Source organism: Mustela erminea, chromosome 10 (assembly GCF_009829155.1).
Source record: "Mustela erminea isolate mMusErm1 chromosome 10, mMusErm1.Pri, whole genome shotgun sequence".
Lineage (NCBI taxonomy): Eukaryota > Metazoa > Chordata > Mammalia > Carnivora > Mustelidae > Mustela > Mustela erminea.
The window spans coordinates 89,118,987-89,135,549 of NC_045623.1; the positions used below are offsets into that span (position 1 = coordinate 89,118,987).

General features: G+C 36.9%; 1 protein-coding gene across 4 annotated transcripts in view; it reads left to right on the forward strand.

Moving 5' to 3' along the window:
• EYA3 (EYA transcriptional coactivator and phosphatase 3) overlaps positions 1-16,563 on the forward strand; it is a 115,609-nt gene that overhangs the window by 30,881 nt on the left and 68,165 nt on the right. For 2 of the 4 annotated variants that reach the window (XM_032303707.1, XM_032303710.1), the window contains exon 2: positions 9,091-9,191. The exons of 1 other annotated variant lie outside the window; for it this stretch is intronic. In XM_032303707.1, the coding sequence (XP_032159598.1) occupies positions 9,159-9,191 (33 nt within the window). In that variant the 5' untranslated portion in view covers positions 9,091-9,158. Of the gene's footprint in view, positions 1-9,090; positions 9,192-16,317; positions 16,416-16,563 lie in introns of those variants that run through there. One more of the 4 variants, XM_032303709.1, reaches the window with a different exon arrangement.

Here is a 16,563-nt window from a genome sequence, read left to right on the forward strand (position 1 = left end):
ACATTTTATGTTATGTATTTTCTTGCATTCATAGAATGAACAGTTTCTCTCCAGTAGGGCAAAATCAAATGTGAAACATCTTCTGGTATCAAATTCTTTAACTAGTGGAAGTTCAGTGCTTTTGTACAGAACAGTTAAATGAGCCAATTCTGTGCTTGCGTGCAGTGTCTAACTTCACTTCATTCTTACGAAGGAGATAATGGAATAAAAAATTTTTTTTTTAAGAATTTATTTATTTATTTGACAGAGAGAGATCACAAGTAGGCAGAGAGGCAGGCAGAGAGAGAGAGGAGGAAGCAGGCTCCCTGCTGAGCAGAGAGCCCGATGAGGGACTCGATCCCAGGACCCTGGGATCATGACCTGAGCCAAAGGCAGTGGCTTAACCCACCGAGCCACCCAGGCGCCCAGAGATAATGGAATAAAAATTTAATGAATCTTTCTGTCTGTAGTGCTGTCTTGAACTTCTTTAAGATTTGGGGTAAGGGAGGATCAATGCAATTTAAATTGCTTTTTCCCCAGAGTTTAAATTTTTTTTTTCCTGAGGAAAAAGAGTGGGACAAGAATGGAGGAGTTGTGTCCAATTTTAACTTAATGTCTTGAGGAACACTTTTTAAGGACCATTTATAAAATAATGTGCATAAACATTTTACTATCCAAACCTTAAGATGTTGTCCCTTGAGATCTGCTTTTGACTCTTAACAAATTACATTTAAGCTGTTAGCATTATTCCATAATTAATTTAATTTCTTTTCTTCTTATATTCTTTTTAATTTAATTTTTCAGTGTTCCAAGATTCATTGTTTATGCACCCCATAAACATGCTCCATGCAGTCCATGCCGTCCTGAATACCCACCACCAGGCTCACCCATCCTCCCACCCCTCCTCCCTTCCAAAACCATCAGCCTGTTTCTGAGAGTCCACAGTCTCTCATGGTCTTTCACCTTTTATTTCTTATTTATTTATTTATTTTTAAAGATTTTATTTATCTGTTTGTCAGAGCAGGAGAGCACACACAAGCAGGGAGAGCAGCAGGCAGAGGGAGAAGCAGGCTCCCTGCTGAGCAGGAGGCCCAATTTGGGGCTCTATCCCAGGACCCTGGGATTAGGACCTGAGCCGAAGGCAGATGCCTAGCTGGCTGAGCCACCCAGGTGTCCTGTCTTTCACCTTTTAAAGATTTTTTTAAATTATTTTTATTTATTTGACAGAGATCACAAGCAGGCAGAGGCAGACAGAGAGAGAGAGAGGGAAGAAGTAGGCTCCCCATTGAGCAGAGAGCCTGATGTGGGGCTCGATCCCAGGACCCTGGGACCATGACCCGAGCCGAAGGTAGAGGCTTTAACCCACTGAGCCACCCAGGTGCCCCTACAGTTTCCGTTTTAATATAAGATACTCATTCATAGAATTACAGCATGGGTAAGCCATTCTCCACATGTTTTCTGATTTTTCATTTCTCTGAACAAACTTACTCTTTTTTGGAATTAGAGTTAGCTTTTTACCCCTCTGTTTAATTTTTGGGAAAAAAATTAGGAAATTAATCAGGCCATGGATAATTTTATGATCTGTTTCATAGTCTAACCAGAGAACAGTCTGAAGATAACATGATTTTACAGCTGTGCCTGAATATTTCTTATAGCTCAGATAACACTCAGTTTTGTTGTTTAGATTTATTTTTGGTATTTTCTTAGGTATGAAGTAGTATCTTAAAAATATTAAAATTTATTTAGTTAGTAGTGAGAGGCTTTTTTCCCAAGTGCTGATGTGATCTTGGTGGTTAAACTGTTTGTGTCCTTTGATGGATGTGTATTTAGTTACTGTTTGCTACATAACAGATGATCAGTAATGTTGAATTGGGTGGGTTTATATTGCAGACATTAAGGTTTATCATAATTATCGCAGGTGTTGCTTCTATTATATTCTTCCCTTTTAAATTTTTTAAAAAGATTTCCTTTATTTGAGAGAGAGTGAGTGAGAGAAAGAGTGAGCATGAGAAGGGGAGAAGTAGAGGGAGAGGGAGAAGCAGACTTCCTGCTGTGCAGGGAGCCCAATATGGGGCTCTATCCCAGGACCCTGGGATCCTGACCTGAGCCGAGGGCACACACTTAACCAACTGAGCCACCCAGATGCCCTATATTATATTCTTTAAATCCTAGATTTGTTATTCCTTACTGCAGAAAGTATATTTTATATAATCACATCTGTTGATTTATTTATGCTTTCTTCTTTTGCACACAATTTTTATCTCTTTTCCACAGAGAGATAAATATACTTAATCTGCTTTCTCCAAAATTTCTTGAATGTTTTTTGTTTATTTAGAATTTAGAACACGGATACTGTTTTTCTGGCAATATACATACATATATATATATATATTTAAAGATTTTATTTATTTATTTGACAGACAGAGATCACAAGTAGGCAGAGAGGCAAGCAGAGAGAGAGAGGAGGAAGCAGGCTCCCTGTGGAGCAGAGAGCCCGATGCGGGGCTCGATCCCAGGACCCTGGGATCATTACCTGAGCCCAAGGCAGTGGCTTTAACCCACTGAGCCACCCCGGTGCCCCATATATATATATATATATATACATATCTATATGTATATATACATGTATATATGTACCGCAAGACCAAGAGTTGCATGCTCTACCAACTAAGCCAGCCAGGTGCCCTCTGGCAGTATTTTTTAAATACGAGTTCTCTACTTATAAGCACTTTTGTTTGTTTGTTCTTGTTTTGTTTCAAGTTTTTATTTAAATTCTGGTTTATAAGCTCTATTTAGATTTGATTATTGCTTTGGTATTTCTTGTTTCATGGGTCTTTTTTTTTTTTTTAAGATTTTATTTATTTATTTGACAGACAGAGATCACAAGTAGGTGGAGAGGCAGGCAGAGAGAGGAGGAAGCAGGCTGCCTGCTGAGCAGGAGCCTGATGCGGGGCTTGATCCCGGGACCCTGAGACCATGACCTAAGCCGAAGGCAGAGGCTTAACCCACTGAGCCACGAAGGTGCCCCTCATGGGTCTTTTTATATCTTTTTATTATGGTAAATATATATAACAGAATTAACTATTTTAACCACTTTAAATATACCATTCAGTGGTATTAAGTACATTCACAGTGTTGTGCAACCATCACCATCATCCTTCAGCCTCTTTATTTGGTATATTTCTGCCTTAACTTCAAACATTATTGCTGTTACTCTCAGGCAAATTGTTTAAATCTCTGAGTCCTAGTTGCCTTGTCCATAATATGAAGATAACACTATGTCTTAGGATCGTTGTGGAGATAAAACTTAGGTAAGACAAAAAAAAAAAAAACCAAAAACCCCAAAAGAAAAAAAACTAGGTAAGACAATAAATGTAAAAATATTTGCTGTATTATATATGCTTGGTAAATGATTGCTCTTATCCTTCCCACTGTAATTGGTTTTAAAGGCTGTTGCAGGGTAAATCTTCCTTAATTCCCTCAGTAATTCTCCACTCCTCCAAGATACTCATTGTTATTTTTGCCTAATTTTCACAAGATATTTGTAGGTGTTAGAATAAACCTTTGTTCTCTTCTCGTTTGAAACTAATGTATATGTTCTATGGATTATGAAGGCCTAATTACTACATGCCCCCTGACACAACTAATAAGCAATGTTCTGCAGGAGAACACAGAAATGTTTTCTTATATTTTGAAATCTTTGATTTCATGATTTTGCCTTATAAGGCCTCTTAGTTTATAAATTAGAGTTTAAGAGGTATCTTCAGGTTTTATGTTTGGTTCTTTGAGTGTTAGGGTACTAGTTTCTGAATTCATTTAAGGATCTCCTTTAGAATAGATCTGTTATTGTTGAATAACAATACTTGAAGCAGTTGTCTTAAAGCCACTAAAAGATGGTATTTTGCTTATTGTTTTCATTCTTCAAGGCACACACATAATTGTATTTGAGGATACCATGGTGGACATTTACTAATTATGTACTTTTAAATCCTAAAGTAATCCACGTTAATAATCTTTTTTTTAAGAGATTTTATTTATTTATTTGACAGACAGAGATCACAAGTAGACAGAGAGGCAGGAAGAGAGAGGGGGAAGCAGGCTCTCCGCTGAGTGGAGAGCCCGATGTGGGGCTTGATCCCAGGACCCCGGGACCATGACCAGAGCTGAAGGCAGAGGCCCAAGCCACCCAGGCACCCCAATCCACATTAATAATCTTAAGTGATAATATACCACTTTTTTGATACTTCTTTTTAGATTACTTTTGTTTATAACTTTTATTGCTGAGATATATTTAATTTTGGGAAGGGTGCTGTTCATTTTCCCCAGGGAAATTTCTTTTGCCTTTTATTTAGTGTGTTCTTAAAAAAAAAAAAAAAAAAAAAATATATATATATATATATATGGCCTGCCTTGGAAGAAATATTTAGTAGACTTCTAAAATACAGTGTGGTCAGTGATTAACTTTATGAGCTACCTGTTTTCTCTTTAGAATTATATGAAAGATACTCAGTTAATCTATGCACACTTAGCCACGTGAAAGTTCCCCTTCTAGGACCTACAATCCAAATATTGTGCTCTATTTAGACACTTCTCTTGATGTTATAATTAGGAGTAGTATATACTTTATTTTCTTTGAAAGCAATTTGATCTTTATTCTGTTCTTTATATGTGTGTATGTAGAATATATATATATATTTTTTCCCCCTTTCTGTACTTGAATGCTATAATAACATTGCAGTAACCTAGGTTTTTGCTTGTAGCCATTTACAGTTAAAGGTTGAATAGTATGTTCAACTTGGTACAAAACAGAAATTATCAGGTAGGAATATAATTAGAATTTTGAAGTAAAATATTTACTAATTATTTCCCTTCTAACATTTAATGATTAAAAAGAAAAATTATAGCTGCCATATTACAAAAGTATCCTGTTTTATTTATGAACATGTGAAATCACAGTATTTAAATTTGTGACCTTTTTTAATCCAAACAGAATTCCCTATTTTTGCCTTGTCAGCATTTGCAGATAGGGAAAGTCTACAGAAATAATACCATTTCTGTTCTTGGTTGTAGATTTTTCCTAGATTTCTGTGTATAAAGGCATATAGATACTGACAAACTCTCATGATAAAAAAGGTGTAATTAGAAATCAACAGTAAGAATTGAGGGGCGCCTGGGTGGCTCAGCGGGTTAAAGCCTCTGCCTTCGGCCCAGGTCATGGTCCCAGGGTCCTGGGATCGAGCCCCGCATCGGGCTCTCTGCTCAGTGCAGAGCCTGCTTCTCTCTCTCTCTCTCTGCCTGCCTCTCTGCCTACTTGTGTTCTCTGTCAAATAAATAAATAAATAAAATCTTTAAAAAAAAAAAAAAAAAGTAAGAATTGAAACTAGAAAATTGTGAGAGGACATTACTATCCAAATGCTTAAAAGCACTTAAAAGATAAACTCACAGCATGTTTTGTAATTTCACTGGCTGTTTGACTAAGTTATAATAACTGTATTCATTTAAGTTCCACTTTATATAATGAGCTGTATTCATTAAGTGCACTTAAGAATCCACTTTTTACTTCTATGTCAAGTCATTGTATTTTTGGGTATTTTAGAAGATGAATTTCATTTGTAGAATAATGTCAGGTTACATTAATGGTTTACAAAAACCCACTTAGATTAATAAACTCTAGAACTAGTACATGAAAAAGAGAATACTAAGATTTGTATAGTAATTCTGTACTTTTTAAATTATCAATTATAGTAATTCTGTACTTTTTAAATTATCAAATACTAGAGCACTATTTGAGTTATACAACACTTTCATCTGGTTGCTAGTAAATGTGACTTGATTATAAGCATGTGCACTTATAGAAAATTGTATGGGATCTTAATATTAAAGTTTTAGCACATTGAGAAGTTCTAGGAATGTGACAAATACTTGAATTCTTGTATTTAGTAAGTCCTTATATTTCAGATTAGTCAAATTATAAATTATTGGAAAATTTTAAATTTGTAAATTTAAATTATTTGCAAATAAATTACTTTTAAATTATTTGTAAATTTGTAAGTTTGCAATTTTAGGCATTTTACATGTTGCTGATGGAATCCCAGAAGATGCTGTAATAAATCATGTGCTTTCCTCGTAAGATTGCTTTTGTTTGTTTTATTTATTTATTTTTAAAAAGATTTTGTTTGTTTGTTTGTTTATTTATTTATTTGATAGAAGGAGCACAAGTAGGCAAAGCCAGTAGACATGGAGAGGGAGAAGCAGGCTCAGGGAGCCCAATGTGGGACTTGATCCCAGGACTCTGGGATCATGACCCAAGCCAAAGGCAGATGCTTAAACATCTGAGCCACCCAGGCACCCCTGCTTTCATTTGTTTTAAATGATCAAAATTGTTAGTGATCATTGATCCAGTTATTTGATTTTTAAAATTTTTTCCTAACTATAGAAATTATGCCCTTTTATTCCCCTAAATTGAAAAGCTGAGAAAATAAAGGTAATTTTTAAGATGGAAACAGTAGTGCTTATTTTCAAATAAGAAATAGGAGAGGAAGAAAGAATGTCTTCCAATTTTTCCCTTAAAGTTTTCTTGCAACTTAACCATAGAATTTGTCTTAAGAAAAATGGAAAATTCCTTCTTTTCATTATAAAATCACTGTTATTTTGCCATATTTTTAGAAAACAAAATTCAAGATTTTAACATTTAATTTTGTATGACTTGAGAATTTATTTCCCCATAATTAAGAATAGTATTTTTTACCTTGTAAAACCTGTGATCCCTTTTGATCAATAAAAACGGTGCCCCTTTAATGTTTGTATTTTTGAAATCAGTTCTTGTGTTTAAAATTAAAACACATGTTATTGAGTATCCTTTTTTAAAACAAAATTTCTTACCTTATTCTTGCCCAGAGGTAGATTTTATAACCCTTCCCCCATGAGAAGGAATATCCCTTCCCTCTCCCGTGCTGAGAATCTACGAATTAGAGATTGCAATGATTACGTATGGCTTTCAATTAAGTAAAACATGGAATACTATAACTTTTTGTTTAGGTGAGAGATGATCACACAAAAATCCAACAAATGAGTTATTAAAGGTATCACACTTCCCTCATGATTTGGCCCTATTTTGCTCCTTTGGGGATGAAATTATATATGTACATAAGTACATTTAGACAGTATTAAAAGCCCATAAAATAAAGACATTTCGATTTAAATCTAAGATAGGTAGAAGCTGATAAAACATAAAAATGTTTCATCTTTCACAGTTGTGAATCCGTTTCACGTCACATTGATTATGCTCTTCTGAGGAGAGCAAAACAAATTCAGGCAAGATAGCTCCTGTGGGCTTTAGTTACTGTGCCCTGTAATTCTGCAGCACCAGTTACCTGCGTCATGTAGAGCTTGGCTTTTGGGGCTCTGTATGAGCTACACGTGAGTATTGATCACCAAGCGCTTCTGACCTTTAAACCTTTTTTCTTTTGACATCTAGGTCAGGGAAGGGAATAAAGTCACGGTAGAGTTGGGCTGTTCTGCCTCTAATCACGTGTGTGTTCCCTCTTTTTCTCATTCTGGAGCGTGGCTGTAAAATAAAGTGTGTTGTATTGCATCGCTATAGAGCAAAAGAGGGGAGGGGTGATATGGCACAACTGAGGGTTTTCATTTCCCTTTTCATTTTTTTTTTCAATTTTTTAATTTTTATTTATTTATTTGACAGAGAGATCACAAGTAGGCAGAGAGGGAGGCAGAGAGAGGGGGGCAGAGAGAGGGGGAAGCAGGCTTCCTGCTGAGCAGAGAGCCCGATACATACGGGGCTTGATCCCAGGACCCTGGAATCATGACCTGAGCTGAAGGCAGAGGCTTAACCCACTGAGCCACCCAGTCGCACCTTTTTAAAAAATTATTTATTTATTTATTTGACAGAGAGCATGTTTTTTTTTAATCTCTGTTCGTTACTTCAGTGATAAGGTTCTATACTTGATTTTGCTTTTATACGTTTAGTTACAGTGATTAGTAGAAGTAAAACAAGTGTGACCTTCTTTAAAAGCATAAATGGTCACATCAGTTTTGGAGAAGTGTCATTTTCATTTGTGTTGAATAGATACGGAGTTTTTGTTTTTATAATGTGTTTAGTTTCATGATACGTACCTATTTCTTGCCAGCAGGCCACAGTAGGTAGTTCATACCAGTAAATGGGGGGTTTTGAGTCCTCTATTTTTCTTTTTTAGTTTGAAAAATCAGGACAGGAAGAGCGGGGTCTGAGAAGGTAGAGTTTGCTTAAAAATTGACTAGATAGTGGGACTCCTGGGTGGCTCAGTCGTTAAAGTATCTGCCTTTGACTCTGGTCCTGATCTCAGGGTCCTGGGATCAAGCCCTGCATCCGTCTCAGCAGGGAGTCTTCTGCTCCTCCGCTGTATGCACACACTCTCTTTTTCTCTCTTTTAAGTGAAAAAAACATTGACTAGGTAATATATTTAGTGGAGCTTATTATTTCAGAATAAAATTGGGTGTTAGTTTTATATAATTTTTCCTTAGTTCTAAAATTCAGGGTTTTGCTTTACTTATTTATTTGAATTACTAAAATAAGTCTAGAAGAATTTTCTTTAAAATCAATTGCATATATACAGATAGTTGGTTGTGAAAGTATTTAATCGATATTCCAGTTTGTCCCATTTAAAGTGATTCAGTGTGTCTGTGTTAACAGTTATGTAAATGTTCCACATTCAAGCAGGTTAGATGTTATCATAACTTACTGACTTCCTAGGCTAGTTTTTATCATTTTTTAATGTAACAGTAATCCTAAAATCATGTTTTAGTTATCTGCACATGGCTGTCATTATAAGATGTTTAGTGCATTAGGCACTATAGTAACCGGGTTTTAAGTACAGCAGAAGGGGTTCCACGTGTTGGCTTTTGCTAGGCAGTATAAAGGTCATTGTGTGCACCTATCTCGACTTGGTGCAGCATGTCAATTTTAAAAAGCCACGTGCAGGTTTGAGATTTTGAGATTGGGACTCACGTAGAAAGCTTGGAGTAACAAAAAGTTTAAAAAAATTATTCTCTGATGGCCTCAATGATAATGCTTTAAGAGTTCATAAAGCTTTGAACCCCCCCTTTTTTAAACAGACAGTGAAGACTGCTGACGGACACTCGCAATCCAGCCACATAAACGTTAGGAAGGAATACTGGTCCTCATGGAAGAAGAGCAAGACTTACCAGAACAACCAGTAAGTGTCTCCTTTAACAGTTTAAAGTTCTTTTTTTTTTTTTTTAAATTTTTATTTATTTGACAGACAGAGATCACAAGTAGGCAGAGAGGCAGGTGAGGTGGGTGGGGGAAGCAGGCTCCCTGGTAAGCAGAGAGCCTGATGCAGGACTTGATCCCAGGACCCTGGGATCATGACCTGAGCTAAAGGCAGAGGCTTTAACCCACTGAGCCACCCAGGCGCCCCAATTTAAAGTTCTTTATAGAAAAGCTAATTGTAAAAGATTTTAAATATTACTCAGTTATACTAGAGATTCCAAATTAGAATAAAAATAAGGAGAAGACTTCCTAATACTTCCCTTCTAAGAAAACAGCGTTCTTAAATTCAGTTTTGTTAGTTTAATTCTAGAGAGTCTGCTTAGAAAATACAGTATTAAAAAATTACATATTGTATTTGGAAATGCCATTAAAATAGAAAAAACACCAATGGCTATTCTTAAAGTTTTTAGAAAATAAAAGAGGACATCTGTTTACCAGTAAAACAGTATATATATGTATCATTTCTGCCTGAAAACTTAGCTTTATCTTTACCTAAATTTCTCTGATTGACTTAATTAATTAATTTTTTAATTTTTTAAAAGATTTTATTTATTTATTTGACAGACAGAGATCACAAGTAGGCAGAGAGGCAGACAGAGAGAGAGAAGAGGAAGTAGGCTCCCTGCTGAGCAGAGAGCCTGATGCGGGGCTCCATCCCAGGACCCCGGGATCATGACCTGAGCTAAAGGCAGAGGCTTTAACCCACTGAGCCACCCAGGTGCCCCTGACTGACTTAATTTAAAAAAAAAAAAAAAGTTGAAGAAAAGTGTAATTTGACCACTACCTAATTTTTTTTTTTTTTTTAAGATTTTATTTATTTATTTGACAGAGAGATATCACAAGCAGATGGAGAGACAGGCAGAGAGAGAGAGAGAGGGAAGCAGGCTCCCTGCGGAGCAGAGAGCCCGATACGGGACTCGATCCCAGGACCCTGAGATCATGACCTGAGCCGAAGGCAGCGGCTTAACCCACTGAGCCACCCAGGCGCCCCTGACCACTACCTAATTGTTAAAAACATAAGATCCTAGAGTCTAGGTTAGAGTCTTAATTTCTTATAAATATTTAATATAAATAAATAAAAATTCTAAATGTCCCCAGGGGATACAGATTATTGCCTTTGCCATGGCCTTTGTTTGTTTTGCTCTTTCTGTATTTTGACTTTTAGCATTTAAAAAAGGAAAGCAGGGGCACCTGGCTGGCTCAGTCAGTAGAGCATCCAATTCTTGATCTCTGGTTTGTGAGTTCAAGCCCCACCATGGGCATGATGCCTACTTAAAAAATAAATAAAATATAATAGGAAAACAATAGTAATCATTCTTTCAAGATACTTTTTTTTTTCCTTTTAAGATTTTATTTATTTATTTGACAGAGATACAGCAGAGATACAGAGAACTCAAGCCCTTTCCAGGGGAGAGGGAAAGGGAGAAGCAGGCCTCCACTGAGCAGCGAGCCCAGTGCGGGGCTTGATCACGGGACCCTGGGATCATGACCTGAGCTGAAGGCTCAATGACTGAGACACCCAGGCACCCCTCAAGATACTTTTATATTAAAGAATCTTTTCCTTTTGTGTTGTTTCTCTTTCTGAAGTTAGATAAATCCTAAGGCAATTTACTATCCTGAATGAGCCTCTTGCATTTCATAGTAAGAAAGAATGTAGAATAATAATATGTTTACATTTATGAAAATCCAACTTGGAAAAAAATTGAGTTTTGAAAGCAGATGATAGGGCATGTTTTTCATGTTCTAGATGTATTCTTTATATCACAGAAGGATGGGCACTGGCTTGCATCAAGTCCTTTAATACATTTTTAGTATTTGTTGTTACATTGAGAGTACATGCTAATGATTACTTTGCCATTCTTCTTTTAGCCCCTTTCTTAAGGTAAGTATAAAACTAGAAAGAGCAGGACGCCTGGATGGCTCAGTTGGTTAAGCATCTGCTTTCAGCTCAGGCTGCAATCCGAGAATCTTGGGATCGAGTCCGGCATCAGGCTCCCTGCTCAGCAGGAAGTCTGCTTCTCGCTCTCTGACAAATAAATAAAGAAAATCTTTTTTAATAAATAAAACTAGAAAGACATAAGCAATTGGTAAAATGATCTTGGAACATATGAAGTGTCATCCCTTATCCCTGATGGGGCAACAATAATTAGGGAAATGGTAGAACTAAAAATCATCCTTAGCAGTGTTCCTAGGATATGTACTATGAGAACACATAGCTGAATTAGAGGCATTAAGTATGCCAAAGAAAATTATGTCATTGAGTTTTTATGTAGCAAGACAGAAGTCTAGTCAGGAGGTCTAGTTTCAAGACTTATGTGCTGACACATTATTGAAATGGGTATTACTAGTTACTCCGTATTTATTGAAAGTAATGAGAATTGTGAGGCTGACCTGCTGGTGAGTCATCTTTTCTGCTCTGCTTCATTTCCTTGCTGTTCTGTTCAATTTCTATAACACAGTGTACAAAACCTGACTGTTAAGAAGGTGAGAAATTAAAGCATTTTTAAAAAATTAAAGCATTTTAAAAACAAATTTTCTACTGACTGTAAATGGTGATTGTCACAGGGTGTCATTTATTTTGATTTGTGCCCGAGTCTTAATTTAGAAAGGTAACTGAGTGACCACATGGGGAGGTCAGTGCCACTGAAAGAAGAGTTTAATGTTACTGATTGTCCTTAGATATGGAAAGCATGGCACACCACCCAGGGCCAGAGGGAGACGCACCAGTGTCAGTTAGGAGGCAGGAAGGAGCAACGGGAATTTATAGGCCACGGGCTTTATTGGGGTTACCCCAGGCAAGGCGAGGTAAACAAGGTTTAGTTTGTTTGAATAATTCCAAGGGCTTTTGGGGCATTGTGGCTGTCAGTAGGTTTCTGGTGTCTGCTTCTGGGTGGGTTGATTAGAGCAAGGGAAATACTGACTTGGTGTGTATGTTGGAAAGGAGATGGATCAGAGTATGGGCCCTGCATCACAAGGGAGATGTACACAGCTTTGGTCTATAGTTTGTCCCTATGATGAATGGATGCTAACTAGACAAATACAGAATCCAAGAAAACATGAAATTTTTTTAAAAACATGAATATTTATGAACTGTTAAAAATAATTAGAGTAGGAAGAGTAAATATTGTACTTTGAGGAGAAAAGTATTCACAGGCTGTAGTAGAGGTCTAAAATTTGAGTAGAAAAAGTGGTTCTATCCCAAGTTGATAATAAATAAAACCGAGAACTTTAACCCTACCGTTACCTGTATACATAGAGAGATGTTACTGGTGGGCATTATTAGCTGGAGTTATGTTACTCTCATTAGCTCGTCTTGTCTCTTTCCTACTGAATTATCCCTTTCTTGTTTCTTTTCTTTCTTTCTTTCTTTCTTTTTTTTTAAAGATTGTATTTATTTATTTGACAGAGATCACAAGTAGGCAGAGCAGCAGGCAGATGGAGAGGGGGGAAGCAGGCTCCCTGCTGAGCAGAGAGCTGGACTCAGGGCTTGATCCCAGGACTCTGGGATCATGACCTGAGCCGAAGGCAGAGGCTTTAACCCACTGAGCCACCCAGGTGCCCCAGCATACCTCAATTTTTAAAAATATTTTTATTCCTGTGTGTATAAGCAAGGACTCAAGTTATTTCTAATGAGTTCTGCTCCTCCAGACTTGCAGCAGTTTTATCTTATAAACCTAAAACTTTGAGATGTCAGTGCAGAGCCAGCATTGATCATCTGAAAAATCACAGAGTCATCCACAGAACACAGATATTCTGAATTCATGTACTGTGTTACTAGTATTCCCTTGCTCTGTTATGTTAAAAGCATAATTTTTTTTTTTTTTTAAGCAGAGGCACAAATAGAACCCTGATTCACAAATTTGTCAGTGGTTCTTCTTTTTGTGTTATCTTCAGTCATAACATGCCCATAAGATTATGTCATTTTTTAAAATAACAGGTTTGAGATACAATTTACATCGTCTTTTTAAAATGCAATTCAGGGGCACCTGAGTGGCTCAGTCGGTTAAGCCGCTGCCTTCGGCTCAGGTCATGATCCCAGTGTCCTGGGATCGAGTCCCGCATTGGGCTCTCTGCTCAGCCAGAAGCCTGCTTCTTCCCCCCTCTCTCTCTCTGCCTTCCTCTCTGCCTACTTGTAATCTCTGTGTCTGTCAAATAAATAAATAAAATCTTTAAAAAAAAAAAAAGCAATTCAGTGGTTTTTGGTATAGTCACAGTGTTTTTCAGTCATCACCAGAATCCGTTTTAAAACATTTTCATCATTCCCAAAAGAAACTCCATACCCATTAGCAGTCACCCTCCAATTTCCCCATCCCCTGCAGCCCTAGGCAACTACTAATCTAATTTCTGTCTAAAAATTTACTGATTTGTGGACATTTCATGTAAATGGAATCATACAGTTTGTGATTCTTTGTGACCAGCTTCCTCCACTTAGCCTAGTTTTTCACACGGTTCATTTACTTTGCAACATGTCTCAGTACTTCACTCCCTTTTATTGCTAAATAATATTGTTTGGATTTTTAAATTTTATCAGTCATCATTTAATTTATCATTATTTTATCATTTTATTTATCCACTTATCCATTCATTCATGTTGTTTTTACTTTTTGGGTATTTTGAATAATGTTGTTATGAACACGGCATCTGGGTGGCTCCATGGGCTAAAGCCTCTGCCTTCAGCTTAGGTCATGATCCTAAGGTCCTGGGATCGAACCCCATATTGGGCTCTCTGCTCAGCAGGGAGCCTGCTTTCCTTCGTCTCTCTCTGCCTGCCTCTCTGCCTATTTGTGATCTCTCTCTGTCAAATAAATAAATAAGTAAATAATCTTTTTTAAAAATGCTGTTATGAACATCTGTGGACATATGTTTTCATTTTTCTTGGTTATATAGCTAGGAATCAAATGACTGGGTTATATGGTAATTCTATATTTAACCATTTGAGGAACTACTAAACTGTTTTCCAAGGTAGCTACACTATTTTACATTCTATTGATTTCTGGATCGTATTGTTTCAACCCATACTTCTGTAATCCAGTAAAATCTGTCTGTATCCTTTTCAGTTAGTTTACCTTCCTGGAGTACCAAGGCAGTGCATGTTTTCTATGTTTGATTTATAGAAGAGCATAATTGCCCAAGTCAAGGCAAATAATGGTACATGAAAGGTAAAAAAATTAGCTATGATACTTCACTAGGCATCAGGGAAATATAAATCAAAACCACAATGAGATGCCACCTCACACCAGTCAGAATGGCTAAAATTAACAAGCCAGGAAATGACAGATGCGGAGAAAGGGGAACCCTCCTACATTGTTGGTGGGAATGCAAGCTGGTGCAACCACTCTGGAAAACACATGGAGGTTCCTCAAAAAGTTGAAAACAGAGCTACCCTATGACCCAGCAATTGCACTACTGGGTATTTACCCTAAAGATACAAACATAGTGATCTGAAGGAGCACGTGCACCCAAATGTTCATAGCAGCAATGTCCACAATAGCCAAACTATGGAAAGAACCTAGATGTCCATCTGGATATAGAGGATGTCGTGTATATATATACACAATGGAATACTATGCAGCCATCAAAAGAAATGAGATCTTGCTGTTTGCGACGGCATGGATGGAACTAGAGGGTATTATGCTTAGCGAAATAAGTCAGTCGGAGAAAGACAACTGTCATATGATTTCCCTGGTATGAGGAAGTGGAGATGCAATGTGGGGCGTTTGGGGGGTAGGGAAAGAATAAATGAAGCAAGATGGGATCAGGAGGGAGACAAACCATAAGAGACTCTTAATCTCACAAAACAAACTGAAGGTTGCTGGGGGAAGGGGGGGTAGGGAGAGGGTGGTGGGGTTATGGACACTGGAGGGGGGTATGTGCTATGGTGAGTGCTGTGAAGTGTGTAAACCTGGCAATTCACAGACCTGTAGCCTTGGGGCTAATAATACATTATATGTTTATAAAAAAATAAAAAATTAGCTGTGATAATAACATTTTCTTTCCCCCAAACTTTTTTTGTTTGGTAGATATGATTTTAGGTACATTTTCTCCATTTCTAGTATTACTTATTCTTTGTACTGGGTTGGCACTGTAATAAATAAAAAGTGAAATAAAATTTGAAAGACCCTATGGTGTGGGTGCCTGGGTGGCTCTTTTGGTTAAGTGGCTGCCTTCAGCTCAGGTTATGATCCTGGGGTCCTGGGATGGAGCCCCACGTTGGGCTTCCCTGCTCAGTGGGAATCTGCTTCTCCCTCTGTCGGCCCTCCACTTACGCTCTCTCGGTCTTTCTCTCTCAAATAATAAAAAAAAAAAAAACTTTAAAAATAATAATTATTTTATTTTATTATTTTTTAAAAGATTTTATTTATTTATTTGACAGAGTTCACAAATAGGCAGAGAGGCAAGCAGAGAGAAAGAGGAGAAAGCAGGCTCCCCTCGGAGCAGAGAGCCTGATGTGGAGCTCGATCCCAGGACCCTGGGATCATGACCTGAGCCAAAGGCAGAGACTTTAACCCACTGAGCCACCTAGGTGCCCCAGAAAAATAATAATAATTTTTAAAGGCCCTCTAGTATAATTTGTTAATTATAAAATTTAATTATAAAAAATTTATACTTTTGTATAAAAATTTATTTTATATAAAATGTTATATAATTAAAAATTTTTAATTATAAAAATAAATTTTTGCTCCAGTTCCCTTTTTTTTTTTTTATGATTTTGTTTATTTATTTGAGAGAGATCACAAGTAGCCAGAGAGGCTGGCAGAGAGAGAGGAGGAAGCAGATTCCCTCCTGAGCAGAGAGCCCAAGGAATTTCTTTTCTTTTTTGGGAATTTCTTTTTTTTTTTTTTTTTAACTTAATTTGTTATTCTGTGGTTCTAATAAAATTAAGATTATAATAAGTTAGATAACTCAGTGCTCCAGTTTTCTTTGTATGGATGATTTAAAACTGTATAGAATGTTTTGGTTACCAGGTCACAAATACATTTCTTTGGTCATAAAGAGAGTCTTAGGGTGAGCTAAGCATAAATTCATCCCTGCTGTTGGAAAATTACATTATCATCTGACGTTATGTAAATACTATCATCTTTAGGTGGGAAGGGCAGCACATTTTATAACAAAAGCATATATTTTGTCATTTGTGAAATTATGGCAGGCAAGTAAACTAGATAATTTTATTTTCCTTATGTCTAACCTTGCAATTTCCAGTCACAATGTCATCCATTATTATCTTAAGTAGCTCCTTTATGTCTCACCCCTTTCAGTGGGGTTACATCATACAGTTACAATAAATTAAATGCTTT